The 20,480-nt window shown below is 38.4% G+C and overlaps 1 protein-coding gene across 8 annotated transcripts in view; it reads left to right on the top strand.

Annotated features, from left to right (window-relative positions):
* LOC125662074 (intermembrane lipid transfer protein VPS13A-like) overlaps positions 1-20,480 on the top strand; it is a 194,987-nt gene that overhangs the window by 84,057 nt on the left and 90,450 nt on the right. For 4 of the 8 annotated variants that reach the window (XM_056147820.1, XM_056147826.1, XM_056147825.1 and 1 more), the window contains 10 exons: positions 501-666; positions 1,393-1,520; positions 1,738-1,913; positions 2,114-2,134; positions 7,582-7,667; positions 8,121-8,258; positions 9,081-9,205; positions 11,182-11,298; positions 11,537-11,689; positions 11,929-12,102. In XM_056147820.1, the coding sequence (XP_056003795.1) occupies positions 501-666; positions 1,393-1,520; positions 1,738-1,913; positions 2,114-2,134; positions 7,582-7,667; positions 8,121-8,258; positions 9,081-9,205; positions 11,182-11,298; positions 11,537-11,689; positions 11,929-12,102 (1,284 nt within the window). The remainder of the gene's footprint in view (positions 1-500; positions 667-1,392; positions 1,521-1,737; positions 1,914-2,113; positions 2,135-7,581; positions 7,668-8,120; positions 8,259-9,080; positions 9,206-11,181; positions 11,299-11,536; positions 11,690-11,928; positions 12,103-20,480) is intronic. The other 4 variants (XM_056147822.1, XM_056147821.1, XM_056147823.1 and 1 more) reach the window with 4 other exon arrangements.

Consider the following 20,480-nt stretch of genomic DNA (forward strand, 5'->3'; position numbering starts at 1 on the left):
TTGATAATGGTCAGTTAAAATATCAGTAAATCGAATGGTTTGATTGTGGTCAGTTAAAATGTCTGTAAATTGAATGGTTTGATAGTGGTCAGTTAAAAAGATATCTCTTTTGACCATAAATTACTCCATTTACCTGATCAAGATACAGGGCTCACGGCAGGTGTGACCGGTCAACAGGGGATGCTTACTGCTCTTTGACACCTGATCCCACCTCTGGTATATCCAGGGGTCCGTATTTGCCCAACTCTCTATTTTGTATTCCTTGAAAGGAGCTATGAGATTGATCACTGTTCGTGATTTTCATATTTCCTTCCTTAAGGAAAATGTTTCAATTATGATCAGCAAAGAAAGATATCTGTAGGTCAGATGTTGTAATATTGATATACAGATAGAGAGATTATCATTATGTAAGATATCTCAATAGAAGAATACTTGCTCTTTATTATATTTACGGACGCTAAATAGAAGAATGTTCGCTCTTTATGTCCAATCTGTTTTAGGCCACCATGAGTCAAGGGGACTACAAAGTCATCATGACCTTGCTGAATGACAATTTCTCTGAAGGTCAGAAATCTGACAGTGTGACCAGTCCGGTCAAACCCAAGGACACGGAAGCTGCAGCACTGACACAGGATGGAGGAACTCAACAGCCAGACTCACTCAACGGTCAGTGTCAAATTTATTATCAAGCTGAAGTGGTCATTCATACAACAACGGTCAGTGTCAAATTTATCATCAAGCTGAAGTGGTCATTCATACAACAACGGTCAGTGTCAAATTTATCATCAAGCTGAAGTGGTCATTCATACAACAAAGAATGAAATGTGATACAGACCTCGCTGTGTTATAACGTGATGATAGAGACCTCGCTGTGTTATAACGTGATGATGCAGACCTCGCTGTGTTATAACGTGATGATGCAGACCTCGCTGTGTTGTAACGTGATGATATAGACCTCGCTGTGTTATAACGTGATGATATAGACCTCGCTGTGTTATAACGTGATGATGCAGACCTCGCTGTGTTATAACGTGATGATATAGACCTCGCTGTGTTATAACGTGATGATGCAGACCTCGCTGTGTTATAACGTGATGATGCAGACCTCGCTGTGTTGTAACGTGATGATGCAGACCTCGCTGTGTTATAACGTGATGATAGAGACCTCGCTGTGTTGTAACGTGATGATAGAGACCTCGCTGTGTTACAGTGTGATGATACAGACCTCGCTGTGTTATAACGTGATGATATAGACCTCGCTGTGTTATAACAGAGATAGGTTTTAATGAATGTCATGTTTAACATGTTCACTGATGGAAGGATTTTCACAGTAAATTGTAACAAAATTTATGCATGATTGAAGATTAATGACAGAATTATCTCCCTTTGTAGCAGGTTCTCCGTCGATAACAGTTACTCCCCCTGAACAGTCGGACACATTTAAGCTGTACACACAACTCCGGTTTAACTTCCAGATCACCACTCTCTCAGCCACGCTGTACATCGGAGAGAGCAGCCTGGTCAGTAGCTCTTGTGGTTTTCTGAGTCTTTGAAGTTTCATTTGTATAGACACTCTACTAGTTTTAGGTTAAGATCTTTTAACTTGACTGTCACATACTGTACAAATGTTAATGTTGAAAACAAGTCCTCTCCGCCCCCCCCCCCCCCCCCCTTAATAGAAGTCCTAGTGTACTTGTGTATTTGTATGTATTTTAAAGTAACTGGCCTTTTCTTCAGACAAAAGAAGGCGAGAATTCTCGATCTGCAGAAAATGCTTTGGGTCAGTTCATGTTGGAGGTCATAGGGGTCGAAGGTCAGATGAAGAGTGATGGCTCGATGACAACGAAGGTGATACTCAAGGACACAGTGCTGGACGACAAAAGGAAACAGAAACAGGAAGGAGGGGTCAAAAGGTAAACAGGAAGTGAACACCTAAGGTCTTCTTTGGGGGACAGTTTCAAAATTATAGAATTTGAAATAACCAACATTGATGAGGGTGAAATTTCATTCTCAGAAATATTACAATAATTAAATATCTCAATGATGATAATCAATAACAATTAATAATATTAATTACGTTTGTGTTTCACTAATTCCTCATTTAACTGTTTAGCTCTCATGCGGCAGCCATCAGGTAAAGCACTGAATGTTGCATGCTTTTGAAGACGTTTCATCGATTTTTTGACAATGTTTATCACTGGTCGTTTCCGTAGTTATTTAGATGGTAGGAGATGCATGATTGTTTTGTTTGTCATGCTCCTCAAGTCAATTTGTCTGTAGAATGTTTGTTATCTCGAGACTCTCTCTGTAGAATATTTGTTATCTCGAGACTCTCTCTGTAGAATGTTTGTTGTCTCGAGACTCTTCTGATTAATTTTGTTTTTTATCTCGAGACTTTCTCTGCTTTATTTTGTTTTTTTATCTCGAGACTCTCTGATTAATTTTGTTTTTTGTCTCGAGACTCTCTGATTAATTTTGTTTTTTGTCTCGAGACTCTCTCTGATTAATTTTAATTTTCGCAGCTTTTATGGACATGTTGTATTCCGTGTATATCTCTATGCTGGGTATTTTCAGATTAATTTTGTTCAGTTTTGTGTCAGTTACGGCTATTTTGTGGTTACGGCTATTTTGTGTAAGTTGTGGCTATTTTGAAAGTTTGATTTTTAGCTCAAATGAAATGACTGATACATGACTGACTGAACTGTCCCATTTCTGCAATAAATCTAAGGATAATACGGGGAAATGATATCAATGAAAAATGTCTTACAACATCAGCATCTTAATGAAATGAAGTTGATGTTTTGAATACTCAGCTGTAATTATTACAGGGGGGGGGGGGGTATATAGGAATCACTCTGTCTGTCTGTCTGTCTGTCCGTCTGTCTGTCTGTGGAGATTTGTGTCCGGGTCATAACTTCTTTGTTCTTTGACTTAGGCATACCATATATGTCACACAGGTGGATCACCATGAGACGATGTGCCGAGTACCTTCATGACCTATATGACCTTGACCCTTGACCTCTAGGTCAAACTTAAAGGTTTTTTACAATGGATTCGTGTCCGGGCCATAACTTCTTTGTTCTTTGACATAGGAATACCATATTTGACACATGAGTGTATCACCATGAGACAATGTGTTGAGTACCTTCATGACCTCTATATGACCTTGAACTTTGACCTCAAGGTCAAAATTGATTATAGGGTTTTGACGTAGTCATACCATAAGACATGGGTGTATCAACATGAGACTATGTGTGATGTACATTCATGACCTCTTTATGACCTTGACCTTTGATCTCAAGGTCAAAATTATAGGTTTATGCCATGGATTTGTGTTCGGACTATATCTTCCATTTTCTTCAACAAAGGCATACCATATTTTTACACTCAGGAAAGAGGTAATTTATACCTATTAACAACACCCTTTTTGGAGATTGGGGTAAGCGGGGGGTATTCTTAGTGAGCATTGCTCACATTACATCTTGTTTAATAGTACATGTATGTATATTGTATAAGCAGAGTTTTTAGTGGGGATTTAATTCTAGCATTATTAGCCAGTGTTGAAATTGCTAAACTTGATTTTCGCTAACAATTTATTGTCCCCCACCACAACGTGGAAAGGGACATAGAAATATCAGTGTCTGTGCGTTCGTCCCACTTCACTTTCTGGACGCAACTCCGACGAAATCGCTCAACGGATTTTGTTCAAATTTTGTAGGATTGTTAGTCACCATATGTAGTTGATGATATTGCACCGTCATTTTGATTCGACAGATTTTACAGGAGTTATGGGACTTTTGCGTTTCAACTTTTTTTGTGGCATTGGGGGACATGGTTACGTGTAGCAATCTTGTTCTATATAGCAATAGTTGTCTTTCCTGGAATTATAAAGTCACTAAAACTAGCTCTTACTAGATATATGTGCCCATTTTGGCCATTGTAGCATATTTTGATTCCACAAAATATTGGAACCTCCAGGGTTCAATATATCGCCAATCTAATTAAAATCAGACCCTAAGATACGCTCACAATCGCTACAATAGGATCTAACATAACCCCATAGGGGTCACATCCACATGACCTTTTGCTTGGAATATTCTTGAAAACTATCAGCCAGTCAGATTGAGCCATACAGACAATGGTGGCTATTTAGGCGGTTCCCAGCAATTCATAAACAAGCTGCAGTAATCTCTCTCCCACGAAGTTTATTACACACTATAAAATTGTATATTCTCACATAAGAAATTTTAAACTTTTGCAATAATGCCTAATCTAATCCGTTCATACAAACAACAAAACGTATGATATAAAATACACCCACTGGCAAATTAAATTAATTGTGAATTGCGTTTTATGTATGAATAGGTATGATTTGAATAGTTTTCAAGATGGTTTACTTAAATAACGTGAGGAATATAACGCCAGTCGATGTAAACGGTGCATTGTGACGTCACATCTAGATGCGATGTGTTTTCTTTCGAAGCAAACAATCACAGCAATTTTCCTTGAATTGTGAACTCCGACGACTTCATTGGTGGAGTGCTAATTGGCTAACATAAAGGTCACATAAACATGACCCCTGGTCGGGTTATGTCAGATCTTCTTATGCAAAGTATACGGCGCAGATTTAAGAAGTCTGATTTTAATTAGATTGAATATATTGCATGATATTTTGAACCTAGTTTCACTTTTTCGCTGCGATATAATGACCCCCCCCCCCCCCCCCTATAAAATATTGAATCCGGGGTTCATAATATCATGGATATAATATACTGACCTGGGTTCAATTTTTCGCAGCAAAATATTGACTGCCCTTATTGTTTTCAGATTTGGTAAGTGTATAGTTTTGGGAGGGGCTGATCTCACGTGAGGTGTATCATTATGTGGAAGGGTTTAAGACATAAGTTTCTCATCCAAGAACAGGGGGTTCAAAATATCATGGCTGTGAAAAATAGAACCCCATTAGTATTCTAAGTGCATCCGGTTTATAGTATGGTGAATTGTGGATGAATGGGTTGGCATCCCTGTAATAGGGTAACTACTTTGTGTAACCAATTTATGGGTGTATGATTATGTTCTTTGATCCCTGGTGTTGTTTTATCAGGGATGTATAATTATGTTCTCTGATCCCTGGTGTTGTGTTATTGGGGGGGTGTATAATTATGTTCTCTGATCCCTGGTGTTGTGTTATCGGGGGATGTATAATTGTGTTGTCTGATCCCTGGTGTTGTGTTATTGGGTGTTGTATAATTATGTTCTCTGATCCCTGGTGTTGTGTTATTGGGTGTTGTATAGTTATGTTCTCTGATCCCTGGTGTTGTGTTATTGGGGGATGTATAATTATGTTGTCTGATCCCTGGTGTTGTGTTATTGGGGGATGTTTAATTATGTTGTCTGATCCCTGGTGTTGTGTTATTGGGGGATGTATAATTATGTGGTTTGATCCCTGGTGATGTGTTATTGGGGGATGTATAATTATGTGGTCTGATCCCTGGTGCTGTGTTATTGTGGGATGTATAATTATGTTGCTGATCCCTGGTGTTGTGTTATTGGGTGTTGTATAATTATGTTCTCTGATCCCTGGTGTTGTGTTATTGGGGGATGTATAATTATGTTGTCTGATCCCTGGTGTTGTGTTATTGGGGGATGTATAATTATGTTGTCTGATCCCTGGTGTTGTGTTATTGGGGGATGTTTAATTATGTTGTCTGATCCCTGGTGTTGTGTTATTGGGGGGTGTATAATTATGTTCTCTGATCCCTGGTGTTGTGTTATTGGGGGATGTATAATTATGTTGTCTGATCCCTGGTGTTGTGATATTGGGTGTTGTATAATTATGTTGTCTGATCCCTGGTGTTGTGTTATTGGGGGATGTATAATTATGTTGTCTGATCCCTGGTGTTGTGTTATTGGGGGGTGTATAATTATGTTCTCTGATCCCTGGTGTTGTGTTATTGGGGGATGTATAATTATGTTGTCTGATCCCTGGTGTTGTGATATTGGGTGTTGTATAATTATGTTGTCTGATCCCTGGTGTTGTGTTATTGGGGGATGTATAATTATGTTGTCTGATCCCTGGTGTTGTGTTATTGGGGGATGTATAATTATGTTGCTGATCCCTGGTGTTGTGTTATTGGGGGATGTATAATTATGTTGTCTGATCCCTGGTGTTGTGTTATTGGGGGATGTATAATTATGTTGTCTGATCCCTGGTGCTGTTTTATCGGGGATGTATAATTATGTTGTCTGATCCCTGGTGTTGTGTTATTGTTGGATGTATAATTATATTGTCTGATTCCTGGTGTTGTGATATTGGGTGATATATAATTATGTTGTCTGATCCCTGGTGTTGTGATATTGGGGGATGTATAATTATATTGTCTGATCCCTGGTGTTGTGATATTGGGGTATATATAATTATGTTGTCTGATCCCTGGTGCTGTGTTGTTGGGGGATGTATGCAGATGGTGATATTGGGGGATGCTTAATTATGTTGTCTGATCCCTGGTGCTTTGTTATTGGGGGATGTATGCAGATGGTGATGGGCATGTTTGACTTTATAACTTGACCTTATATTGAACAGAATACAATGATGTATATACATATATTTACGTGACATAACTTTTGTGAATCATTATTTCTTGCTTTAGGTGATGTGTAAGAGTGTATTCACGAGAAATTCATTTTCCACTGATGATTAGTTTCGTGAAATTATGTGTAAATAATATCATGAATGAAATGTGAATAACAATATTTTAAAAAATAAAGTACCAAATTCATAGTTCTATGAAAATCAAAGTACAGAAATTAAGAAAACTAATCATTTTGATCATTGTCACCTCTGATCATGAGAAATGCTGATCTCTAGTGACCTAATTACTTAATTACCCAATTACTCAGTGACCTAATTACTCTGTCAGCAACAAATGACATCATGTTTTTTTGGGGTTTTCTTTGAGGTGTTCAAAGACCCTATTAATTTCCTTGTTTCAGGTTCTATACGGAAAAACATTTATAGCAAAGTACTGAGGCCTGGACCAACAATTTTAATTCGTTATAAATGTCATTCATTAAGTTACCAATAAATTTATATGTTTTAAAACTACAGGGAATGAAAATCACTATGCTGTATGCTTGAATTCATTATAAGTATGTTCACTATAACTGTGTTTTACTGTAAGTGTGAATTCATTATAACTGTTTACTATAACCGAGTTTTACTGCAAGTGTGAATTCATTATAAGTGTTTACTATAACCGAGTTTTACTGTAAGTGTGAATTCATTATAATTGTTTACTATAACCGAGTTTTACTGTAAGTGTGAATTCATTATAACTGTTTACTATAACCGAGTTTTACTGCAAGTGTGAATTCGTTATAAGCATATTCCCTGCATCTGTGGTTTACTGTACATATTTTCATTTTCTCGACAATTATTTGTGAAATGGAAGGAATGCTTGATTTAAATCAATCACTCTAATCCATTCATTCATCATTCCCTGTTTCTCCATTTCCCACACGAATTAAAACTTGCAACGAAATTTCTCTGACTTAGTATAGATTTTTTTTTTATTTTTTCAGGATGGTAGAGCGATTGTCAGGAGAGGGAAAACAGGACAACATGATAGATGTGAACTTTACACAGGATCCTAGCCAGGATAAAGATAGTAGGTATCTCAGGGAGAGATAGAGAGATATCTCAGGGAAAGAGATCGAGAGTATCTCATAAATAGATCCCAGCCAGGATAAAGATAGTAGGTATCTCAGGGAGAGATAGAGAGATATCTCAGGGAAAGAGATCGAGAATATCTCATAGATAGATCCCAGTCAGGATGAAGATAGTAGGTATCTTGGGGAGAGATAGAGAGAAATCTCAGGGAAAGAGATAGAGAGGTATCTGAGTTAACAATCTCAGCCAGGATAAAGATGTATGTATCTTGGGGAGAGATAGAGAGATTTGTCGGGGAAAGAGATAAAGTTAATGGAAAAAAGAGGAGATCACAGACAAAAGAATTAGAGATCCACATTTTATGAAATAATTAGAGATCCACATTTTATGAAATAACGCTTGTCCTTGTGATTTTGCAGAAGTTACTAGGTCATCCTTTTCTTTCTTTCAGTACAAGTGAAGATTTCCAGTATCAGGGTTGTAGTATGTCTTGATTTCCTGATGACCCTTGGTGAATTTTTCACCAGTGGCTTACCCGAGGCCAAACCCGAGGCAAAAGCAGCATCTCAGACTCCGACACAAAACAGAGGTATAGATTGTGACTAGATCAGGTGTAATCTTTTTGTCACAAAATGGTTTAAACTTTGTCAACTTCTTGTAGTCTTCTTAATTACTCATCAGTAATTTGCTGACATGTGGTAGTAGATCAATAATTTGCTGACATGTGGTAGTAGATCAGTAATTTGCTTACATGTGGTAGTAGATCAATAATTTGCTGACATGTGGTAGTAGATCAGTAATTTGCTTACATGCAGGGTTCGAAATTAACTTTTTCAAGCACTAGTCCATACGGACTAGTCACTGTTGATGTTCACTAGTCCGGAAAACATTTGTGCATGTTCGAAGAACGGCGGTCTCGAATGCACTCCATGTGTTTGGAAGCTCAGGATGTCATAGTCACACAAACACTTAACCATGCAGGTAATTAATCAACCATAACTTCAAACATCTAAGACACTCGAACAAATCTTGCTAAAAATCTTTACCATATTCAAGATTGATTTCCGGATTTTCACTAGTCCATACGGACTAGTGCTATAGAGAGTTCACTAGTCCGGCACGTTTTTTACTAGTCTCGGACTTACGGACATGAGTTAATTTCGAACCCTGTACATGTGGTAGTAGATCAGTAATTTGCTTACATGTGGTAGTAGATCAGTAATTTGCTTACATGTGGTAGTAGACACCCTTTCCCCCCACTTTATCTCCCTGTTATATCTATAAACGGGAGAAAATTTAGATATTAAAGAAATGTAGACAAATTTGCATAATTGACAAAACTGTGAAATAATATGCTTCTTTGTAATTTCATGAACCATTTTGATAAATTGAATGTGATTTTGATTGACAGCAGCCACTCCAACCAAAGCTCCACCCCCCACTAGTGATATGTCAATAATTGTTTCCATGGAGAAACCAGAAATCATTCTGATTGAGGACCAGATGGATCCCACATCCAACGCACTCCTGTTAGGGGTAAGTCTGGATCAGTGATATCCGCTCCTGTAGGGGTAAGTCTGGATCAGTGATTTCCACTCCTGTTGGGGTAAGTCTGGATCAGTGATATCCACTCTTGTTGGGGTAAGTCTGGGTCAGTGATATCCGCTCCTGTAGGGGTAAGTCTGGATCAGTGATATTCACTCCTGTTGGGGTAAGTCTGGATCAGTGATATTCACTCCTGTTGGGATAAGTCTGGATCAGTGATATCCACTCCAGTTAGAGGTAAGTCTGGGTCAGTGATTTCCACTCCTGTTAGGGTAAGTCTGGGTCAGTGATTTCCACTCCTGTTGGGGTAAGTCTGGGTCAGTGATTTCCACTCCTGTTAGGGGTAAGTCTGGATCAGTGATATTCACTCCTGTTGGAGGTAAGTCTGGGTCCGTGATATCCACTCCTGTTAGGGGTAAGTCCGGATCAGTGATATCCACTCCTGTTGGGGTAAGTCTGGATCAGTGATATTCACTCCTGTTGGGATAAGTCTGGATCAGTGATTTCCTCTCCTGTTGGGGTAAGTCTGGATCAGTGATATCCACTCCTGTAGGGGTAAGTCTGGATCAGTGATTTCCTCTCCTGTTGGGGTAAGTCTGGATCAGTGATATCCACTCCTGTAGGGGTAAGTCTGGATCAGTGATATCCTCTCCTGTTGGGGTAAGTCTGGATCAGTGATATCCTCTCCTGTTGGGGTAAGTCTGGGTCCGTGATATCCTCTCCTGTTGGGGTAAGTCTGGGTCAGTGATATCCTCTCCTGTTGGGGTAAGTCTGGGTCAGTGATATCCACTCTTGTTGGGGTAAGTCTGGATCAGTGATATCCTCTCCTGTTGGGGTAAGTCTGGATTAGTGATATCCACTCTTGTTGGGATAAGTCTGGATCAGTGATATCCTCTCCTGTTAGGGGTAAGTCTGGGTCAGTGATATCCACTCCTGTTGGGGTAAGTCTGGATCAGTGATATCCTCTCCTGTTGGGATAAGTCTGGGTCAGTGATATCCACTCCTGTTGGGGTAAGTCTGGGTCAGTGATTTCCTCTCCTGTTGGGGTAAGTCTGGATCAGTGATTTCCACTCCTGTTGGGCTAAGTCTGGGTCAGTGATATCCACTCTTGTTGGGGTAAGTCTGGATCAGTGATTTCCACTCCTGTTTGGGTAAGTCTGGATCAGTGATATCCTCTCCTGTTGGGGTAAGTCTGGATTAGTGATATCCACTCTTGTTGGGATAAGTCTGGATCAGTGATATCCTCTCCTGTTAGGGGTAAGTCTGGGTCAGTGATATCCACTCCTGTTGGGGTAAGTCTGGATCAGTGATATCCTCTCCTGTTGGGATAAGTCTGGGTCAGTGATATCCACTCCTGTTGGGGTAAGTCTGGGTCAGTGATTTCCACTCCTGTTGGGGTAAGTCTGGATCAGTGATATCCACTCCTGTTGGGGTAAGTCTGGATCAGTGATATCCACTCCTGTTGGGGTAAGTCTGGGTCAGTGATATCCACTCCTATTGGGGTAAGTCTGGATCAGTGATATCCACTCCTGTTGGGGTAAGTCTGGATCAGTGATTTCCACTCCTGTTAGGAGTAAGTCTGGGTCAGTGATATCCACTCCTGTTAGGGGTAAGTCTGGGTCAGTGATATTCTCTCCTGTTGGGGGTAAGTCTGGATCAGTGATTTCCTCTTTAGTTGATAGATAGGCACAAATCTGGATTGGTGATATACACTCCTGTTGGAGGATTTATTGGTCAGAGAAAGACGTCTGCACGTCAGTTTGAAACCCAAATGCCAAAGTGACAGGGATTATTATGTTGGCTTTGCCCTAACCATTATTTTATAACTTACTCCCGCATGCTCAAACTCAAGATGAAGGTGAAATAGAAAACATATATGCTTTGGCATCGTGGTTAGAAAACATGATATTGACCAGAGTTTATGATAGTGCCCTGCGTGACTGTCGGTTTTTGCGACTTATTTTCAGATGGAGGTGATGTTCCGTATGCGTGTGACCCCAGAGACACAAGACATGTCAGCAAGTGTCAACAACCTACAAATCGCATCAGCCGTCTTCAATGAGAGGGACAAGCGGAAGTCTCAGGTCAGTAAGGTCATCTGGAAAGAGGTCAAAGATTCTGTTGGAGCGTGCAAGGATATCCTTTAAAGATCACAAGAAAATAATGAATTTGCAAGCATCCCCTATGTAGCTTAGATTCAAGTTTCTGAATCCATGTGATCATCATGTGACCTCCTTAATAGATCTCGAATTCGTGTAATAGTCATGTGACCTCCTTAATAGATCTCGAATTCGTGTAATAGTCATGTGGTGTCTTTTACAGATCTTGAATCCATGTGATATCTCCTACTATAGTAAAGTTCCACATGGTAGATCCCCACACATGGACATCTCGACGACAGACTTGATTCTCAACATATCTCCTCGCACGATACGGACAATCACATTGATAACCGCCAACCTCTCCAAGCAAGAGGTAAGTAACGTATATCTCCTCGCACGCTAGAGACAGTCACATTGATAATGTAAGCCTTTCACAAAGAATTAAAAAAATTTAAAAAGCAGGGCAAACACTGACTCCTGAACACACTAGAGGTGGAGTAAACATCCCCTGTTGACCATTCACAACCTGCCTTGGGCCCTCTATCACAATCAGGTAAATGGAGTAATCCATAGTCAAAATCCATATGTAACTCTCGTACATGTGACTTTCAGGAGGCAAAGGAAGACGAAACCAAGGCAAGACTTGCATTGGACCTGTGGAGTGTTAAGAAAGTTTCAGATCGTCAGTTCTGGTTCCTGAAAGAGGAGGAAGGGGCGGAAACTATAATGATGGACAGCTTGTCACCTGCTCTTGGATTGGAGGAGGAGGTGGAGCGTGGAGAACTAGTAAGATATAACAAGCATTTTGATTGGTTATTCAAAATAGCAATTATTAATTGGCATCCAGTTTATGATTGGTCATGAAAACAAGAACATGCAGTGTGTATCATTTCTGTGAGTTGATTGGTTCTTGCAGCAGGAGATCAGTGACCTAGGATTCCAAGTATGTTGGTTTTTAAACAAAACACGTGTCCAGGCTCCACAGCACAAAATGTCTCCTGGCCATCATGCGTGTCCAGGCTCCACAGCACAAAATGTCTCGTTCTGGCCATCATGCGTGAATCTAGTGATGAAAAAGAGGGGGGGGGGGGGGGGGGGGGGGTGTCCCCTGAAATTTGCAACAAATATATACCTTAACAATTTATGGAATAGAATTTAGTTGTTACATTTTTGAGCTAGGTAAGGAGGACAGAACCAGATCACGGAGTTATCACGACATAATTTCGTGTAAACTGGAAAGATTTGTTAATCATTTTCTCACCTACAATACACATAATATGCAGATGATTAAAATATCAACATTTTTTTTAGCTTGTTGTTTAGCCCTAGGTTAGGATTTTACATATTGATGTTTACAACTACTGGACAATGTCAACCCGTGCCTGCCATACAGTAGTATATGTCACTGCGTGCCTGCCATACAGTAGTATATGTTACTGCGTGCCTGCCATACAGTAGTATATGTCACTGTGTGCCTGCCATACAGTAGTATATGTCACTGCGTGCCTGCCATACAGTAGTATATGTCACTGTGTGCCTGCCATACAGTAGTATATGTCACTGCGTGCCTGCCATACAGTAGTATATGTCACTGCGTGCCTGCCATACAGTAGTATATGTCACTGCGTGCCTGCTATACAGTAGTATATGTTACTGCGTGCCTGCCATACAGTAGTATATGTCACTGCGTGCCTGCCATACAGTAGTATATGTCAGTGCGTGCCTGCCATACAGTAGTATATGTCACTGCGTGCCTGCCATACAGTAGTATAGGTTACTGCGTTGTCATCAAATCATTAACTTGTACAGTTTCATTGGTGGATCTAGAGGGGGGCATTGACTTGTACAGTTTCATTTGGTGGATCTAGAGGGGGGCATTGACTTGTACAGTTTCATTGGTGGGTCTAGAGGGGGGAGGTCATTAACTTGTACAGTTTCATTGGTGGATCTAGAGAGGGGGGGGGGGGGGTCATTAACTTGTACAGTTTCATTGGTGGACCTAGAGAGGGGCATTGTCTTGTACAGTTTCATTGGTGGATCTAAGGGGGGGGGGTCATTGACTTGTACAGTTTCATTGGTGGATCTAGAGGGTCATTAACTTGTACAGTTTCAATGGTAGATATAGAGGGGGGGGGGGGGGGGGGGGGGGGTCATTGACTTGTACAGTTTCATTGGTGGATCTAGAGGGGGCCATTGGGGTTGCATCCCCTGTTGAACATTTTTTTTAAAAGAAAGATGATCATTTGTTACCATTTTAGGGCATTTAGCCCCCTCCTTTTTGGGGTGGAAAAGATATAAACTTGGGTTACAACCCTCCCTCCATCCTTTTAAGATTTTCTAGATCTGCCTTTGAGTTTAGACTGTCACTACTTCATTCATTATTAGAATGGACCGAGAAGAAATTGTACAATCATTTATCAGACAGGGAAACCAAATATCATATCTTTGGCTGAATAACACCTCATACAAGAAATCAGCACATGACAGAAAGATCTTGTCTGGCATCAAAACCAGATTAAATTGCAGTATGTATCATGTTTCAACCTCCACCTTTTTGTACAGTTTGGTCCATAGTGCTCAGATGCACATTTTAAGAGGGCTGGGTTTTTCTCAACTAAAGTTTGACACCCCTCCCCCTGGAAAAAAAATCCTGGATCTGCGCATGGCCATATCCTTGTTTTTCAGTGCTTCAATAAAGCCATCATTCCGTATCACACAACTTATACAGATTTTATCTCACTCGTGCAAAATTTAAACATCCCGGTGAATGTCGTTTTGCACTTGGACGTAAAAGGACCTGTCTGACCCAAGGATGTCACACAGTACCATTATAGTGGTTAGAATTTACAGACAGACAGACAGACATTATAGTGGTTAGAATTTACAGACAGACAGACATTATAGTGATTAGAATTTACAGACAGACAGACAGACATTATAGTGGTTAGAATTTACAGACAGACAGACATTATAGTGATTAGAATTTACAGACAGACAGACAGACATTATAGTGGTTAGAATTTACAAACAGACAGACAGACATTATAGTGGTTAGAATTTACAGACAGACAGACATTATAGTGGTTAGAATTTACAGACAGACAGACATTATAGTGGTTAGAATTTACAGACAGACAGACAGACATTATAGTGGTTAGAATTTACAGACTGACAGACAGACATTATAGTGGTTAGAATTTACAGACAGACAGACATTATAGTGATTAGAATTTACAGACAGACAGACAGACATTATAGTGGTTAGAATTTACAGACAGACAGACATTATAGTGGTTAGAATTTACAGACAGACAGACAGACATTATAGTGGTTAGAATTTACAGACAGACAGACATTATAGTGATTAGAATTTACAGACAGACAGACAGACATTATAGTGGTTAGAATTTACAGACAGACAGACAGACATTATAGTGATTAGAATTTACAGACAGACAGACAGACATTATAGTGGTTAGAATTTACAGACAGACAGACAGACATTATAGTGGTTAGAATTTACAGACAGACAGACATTATAGTGATTAGAATTTACAGACAGACAGACAGACATTATAGTGATTAGAATTTACAGACAGACAGACAGACATTATAGTGGTTAGAATTTACAGACTGACAGACAGACATTATAGTGGTTAGAATTTACAGACAGACAGACATTATAGTGATTAGAATTTACAGACAGACAGACAGACATTATAGTGATTAGAATTTACAGACAGACAGACAGGCATTATAGTGATTAGAATTTACAGACAGACAGACAGACATTATAGTGGTTAGAATTTACAGACAGACAGACATACATTATAGTGATTAGAATTTACAGACAGACAGACATTATAGTGGTTAGAATTTACAGACAGACAGACAGACATTATAGTGGTTAGAATTTACAGACAGACAGACAGACAGACATTATAGTGATTAGAATTTACAGACAGACAGACAGACATTATAGTGGTTAGAATTTACAGACAGACAGACAGACATTATAGTGGTTAGAATTTACAGACAGACAGACATTATAGTGATTAGAATTTACAGACAGACAGACAGACATTATAGTGGTTAGAATTTACAGACAGACAGACAGACATTATAGTGATTAGAATTTACAGACAGACAGACAGACATTATAGTGGTTAGAATTTACAGACAGACAGACAGACATTATAGTGATTAGAATTTACAGACAGACAGACAGATATTATAGTGATTAGAATTTACAGACAGACAGACATTATAGTGATTAGAATTTACAGACAGACAGACAGACATTATAGTGATTAGAATTTACAGACAGACAGACAGGCATTATAGTGATTAGAATTTACAGACAGACAGACATTATAGTGGTTAGAATTTACAGACAGACAGACAGACATTATAGTGATTAGAATTTACAGACAGACAGACATTATAGTAGTTAGAATTTACAGACAGACAACACAGTACCATTATAGTGTTTAGAATTTACAGACAGACAGACAAACACTCAGACATTAGAGTGGTTACTTAAAATTCTGTTAAAGTTGTCAGCTATGCAATTCCAATAAATTCACGGAGATTGGAAAACTGTCGAATGTTAATGAATGAACATGATTGTTTTTTGTTCATGAGATAATGATAGAAAATAGTGCCCCCCTGCCTGCCACAGTGTTGCTGGTTCACATAGAAATAAAAAAGAGCTTGAATATTGAAAGTTTCTATGATAAATGATTGAATATGCAATAATTTAAGTGATTCCTGTAAGTGATTGATTTCTTAAGGAAAAATAATTATTTATTCGAGTGCCCAAATTGTCTTGATTGTGATGTACTGCTAAAGAGCTGAATACAGTAAAGCACGATTATATGATTATATATACATCTAGAATTCACAGTAAAGACAAAGCCATCAATATGGACAGTAAAACACGGTTATAATGAACCTCCAGAGTCAGCAAACTACAATTTATCATAACCAAACTTTATTATATTCATAAAAGTTTTTGATATTTCTAATATATGGGAATGAATTGTCGCTTCACAGTAAGTATGAATTCACTATAAGTGTGTTTATTATAAGTGTGTTTTACTGTAAATGGTATTAATAGGATAATTAATATGATTATTTACAAAATTTGGTATCATGTTTGGTCGTTGATCTTACAAAAATGCTTCCCTATCAGTTTGTTGATGAATCTATTTAGCACATCAAGCTGAAGAAATGCATGAAAAGTACTCAAATTTGTTTTTCAGTGTATGAACTATGTATCAATTAATTGAGAGAGAGAGATAGGGAGGGAGGGAAAGAGACAGAAACAGAGAGAGAAGTACTGGATTTTGTTTTTCAGTATATTTAATTCCTAATGATTTTATTCACAGAAAATGAAAGGGAATGGGCAGCAGGCATAGCCTATTTTAGCTCTCTTCCAGTATATGAGCTTATGTATTAGTTAATAGAAAGAGAGGGGAAAAGAGAGAGAGAAGGAAAAAGAGAAAGGGGGAAAGAGAGAGGGTAATACAGAGAGACAGATTAGTTGCAGCAATATATACTCTTGAATATCAAAATGCTGGACTTAACTTGAATTTAAGATAATTAACTTTGTCGTTCTGTGTATTAATTTCTAGAGTTCTTCAGAAATGGTAAATTCAAAAAGCATGACATGGTTGTGTTCTTTTCATTTGAAACGTTTATGTTGAAATCCTTTGCATTTTTAAAATAGATGTTTCATGTTATTTTATTTTGCGTTTATTTTGTGCTACTTACATCAGTTATGTGTCCCCCTCTCTACAAAGTTTGAAGATTTAACGTAATTACACCCCGTCTGTCCATCAGTCTGTATGGATATAAAAAATGTTTCCTCTGTGAGTCTGTAGGAGATATAAAAGCATATTTACACTGTCTGTAAAGGTCATAAAGGTCGCCCATGACCAGAGAAAACATTTCAGACAATGGGACACACCGCATTGTTGAGACAGAGTGTTTCCTTATGAATATTGAAATTCCTAACATTCTCACCTATAAGCACATGTAGGGGATTTTGTGCATCGTGAATTGCAGTTAAGAACACTGCTTTCTAATACACAAAGGATTTGCATATTCAATTTAATGGTCTACATATGTATTCTTTGCATGAGCACTCCGATAATTAACCAATCAATTGTAATGAGCACTCCAGTAATTAGCCAATCATTTGTAATGAGCACTCCAGTAATTATCCAATCAATTGTAATGAGCACTCCAGTAATTAGCCAATCAATTGTAATGAGCACTCCAGTAATTAGCCAATCATTTGTAATGAGCACTCAGATAATTATCCAATCATTTGTAAGATGCATCATTTCCTGGGTTGGCATAATTTGCTTTGTTTTTTAGCTCACCTGAGCTGAAAGCTTTTCTGATCGCCTGTTCTCTGTCGTCTGTCCATCTGTCTGTAAACTTTTTACATTTTCAACTTCTTCTCCAGAACCACTGGACTAATTATAACCAAACTTGGCCAAAAGTATCCTTGGTTGAAGGGCTTTCAAGTTTGTTCAAATGAAGGGCCATGCTCCCTTCAAAGGGGAGATAATCACAAAACTGCAAAAATAGGGTGGGGTAATTTAAAAATCTTCTCAAGAATCACTGGGCCAGAAGAGCTGAAATTTACATGAAAGCTTCCTGACATAGTGCAGATTCAAGTTTGTTCAAAGTATGGCCCCCAGGGTTTTGGATGGGCCGCAATAGGGGATCAAAGTTTTACATACAAATATATAGGAAAAATCTTCTCAAAAATCACAGAGCCAGAAAAACTGATATTTACATGAAAGCTTCCTGACATGGTGCAGATTCAAGCTTATTAAAATAATGGCCCCTGGGGGTATGATGGGGCCACAATAGGGGATGAAAGTTTTACACACAAATATATAGGGAAAATCTTTAAAAATCTGCTTCTCAAGAACCACTGAGCCAGAAAAGCTGAGATCAATAGAAAACTTCCTGACATAGTGCAGATTCAACTTTGTAAAATTCATTACTCCAGGGGCTAGGATCGGGCCACAATAGGGGAATGAAAGTTTTAGATAACTAATAAATAGAAAAAAAATATTTAAAATATCTCTCCTTAAAGACCCCAAAAAAACACCATACGGTTGCTCCACGGATGACTGAATGTGGGCGGAGCTTATCCATGGTCAATGTTATTTACCTGTAATTTACCCGGCCAAGAGATCGGTAGTTGTGTATATTTTTATGATATACACAGGAAATTTCTCAGGTTATTACAAATTATGCTTAGTGTCTTGATTTGTGCAAAAAAAAATTAAAATTTCTACCTACATGCATACCGCATTTCTATTTCCCGTAAACCTTCAAACTTGGTCATATTTATGTATTGCAAATGACAGGTTTAGCCCATTTCTAAACCTTTGCTTTTTAAAACTTCTAATTAAATTGTTATATATCGTATATAAATAATTTCCGAAATATAATATTACCCGGCGTTTCCGGGCACTTCCTGGTGTCCTGTGAGTTCGCGGTGTCGTGGGTGTAGTAGGTAAAATATCCATGTTTCGAGAGAATGAATAAATCCAAGTAGATCTGTGTACATGTACAACCAAATGAAGAATGGTCAAGATACCCCTCAATATGGGCCGTCTGAGGGTTTCTGTAGCTGTAGTGTTTGCGTAATGGTGGTATCCCAAACAGAAGCTGACACGAAGTCTCCACCCCCCCCCCCTCCTCTCTCTCTCTCTCTCTCTTTAGGGTTTCTGTGGACGTAGTGTTTGTGTAACGATGGTATCCCAAACAGAAGCTGACACATAGCTAGTCTACCCCCCTTTCTCTCTCTCCCTTACTCTCAATCATTGACTAAATGAGTAATTATTGTCATACGTATGCAACACTATTGCCATGCCATATTATTTCATCTATATTATTGCTACAGTTTTACACCTCTCTCTCTCTCTCTCTCTCTCTCTCTCTCTATAAATATAAAACCGTGATAAATTATAAATAGCTCAATAACTCTCTTTCTCTCTCTCTCTCTCTCTCTCTCTCTCTCTCTCTCTCTCTTTACCTTTATAAATATAAAACCGTGATAAATTATAAATAGAAATATCTCAATAACTCTCTCTCTCTCTCTCTCTCTCTCTCTCTCTAAAAATAAAGCCGTGATAAATTATAAATAGAAATATCTCAATAACTTATTTATGCTTTTTTACTATTGTTTGATTTCTGATTGTGTAATTTATAATCCATGTGATATCTCAGATAGAAGCATTTTTTTAACTACTGTAACAATTTTACGCATGGGCAATATAACCATTATACATGTTGATGTGCTGCGCCAATAAAGAATTGTTCATGTTTTTATAAATATAAAGCCACAATAAATCATTAATAGCAAATATTCCAATAACTTATGTTTGTTTGGTTGTTTTTTTTTATTATTATTGTTTGATTTCTGATTGTTTAATCTATAATACATGTATAAAGATGGAGAGAGAAAATACCATGATAAATTGCATTATATAGGGGGCGTTAGAAATTAAAATATTCTAGGTGCGAGTCAATGCTATCAAAACTCCGGTACGTATACTGGGGCTTTCCTCGAGATCTGAAGACTGCCGGTCATCATTAGCCATGATTGTTATCAAAACATCTTTCTCAGGTAGCTGTAGACCACGGTCTCTGCAAACGTCAATCAACCTAAGCGCTATTGTTAAAAGTCTGATTGACCAGCGGCTTATTATTGATCGCGACACAGGTAAAATTTGGGGGCGTTAACTTAAAGTTGGGTCTTTAAGAACCAAAGAGCTGAAGAAGTTTACATTTACATAAAAGCTTCCTGACATGGTGCAGATTCAAGTTTGTAAAAATCATGGTCTCCAGGGGGTAAGATTGGGCCACAGTAGGGGATCAAACTTTTCCATACAAATATATAGGGAAAATCATTAAGAATCTTCTGAAAAATCACTGGGCCAGAAGTTTACATTTACATGAAAGCTTCCTGACATAGTGCAGATTCAAGTTTGTAAAAATCATGGTCCCCAGGGGGTAAGATTGGGCCACAGTAGGGGATCAAACTTTTCCATACAAATATATAGGGAAAATCATTAAGAATCTTCTGAAAAATCACTAGGCCAAAAGTTTACATTTACATGAAAGCTTCCTGA

Source organism: Ostrea edulis, chromosome 8 (assembly GCF_947568905.1).
Source record: "Ostrea edulis chromosome 8, xbOstEdul1.1, whole genome shotgun sequence".
Lineage (NCBI taxonomy): Eukaryota > Metazoa > Mollusca > Bivalvia > Ostreida > Ostreidae > Ostrea > Ostrea edulis.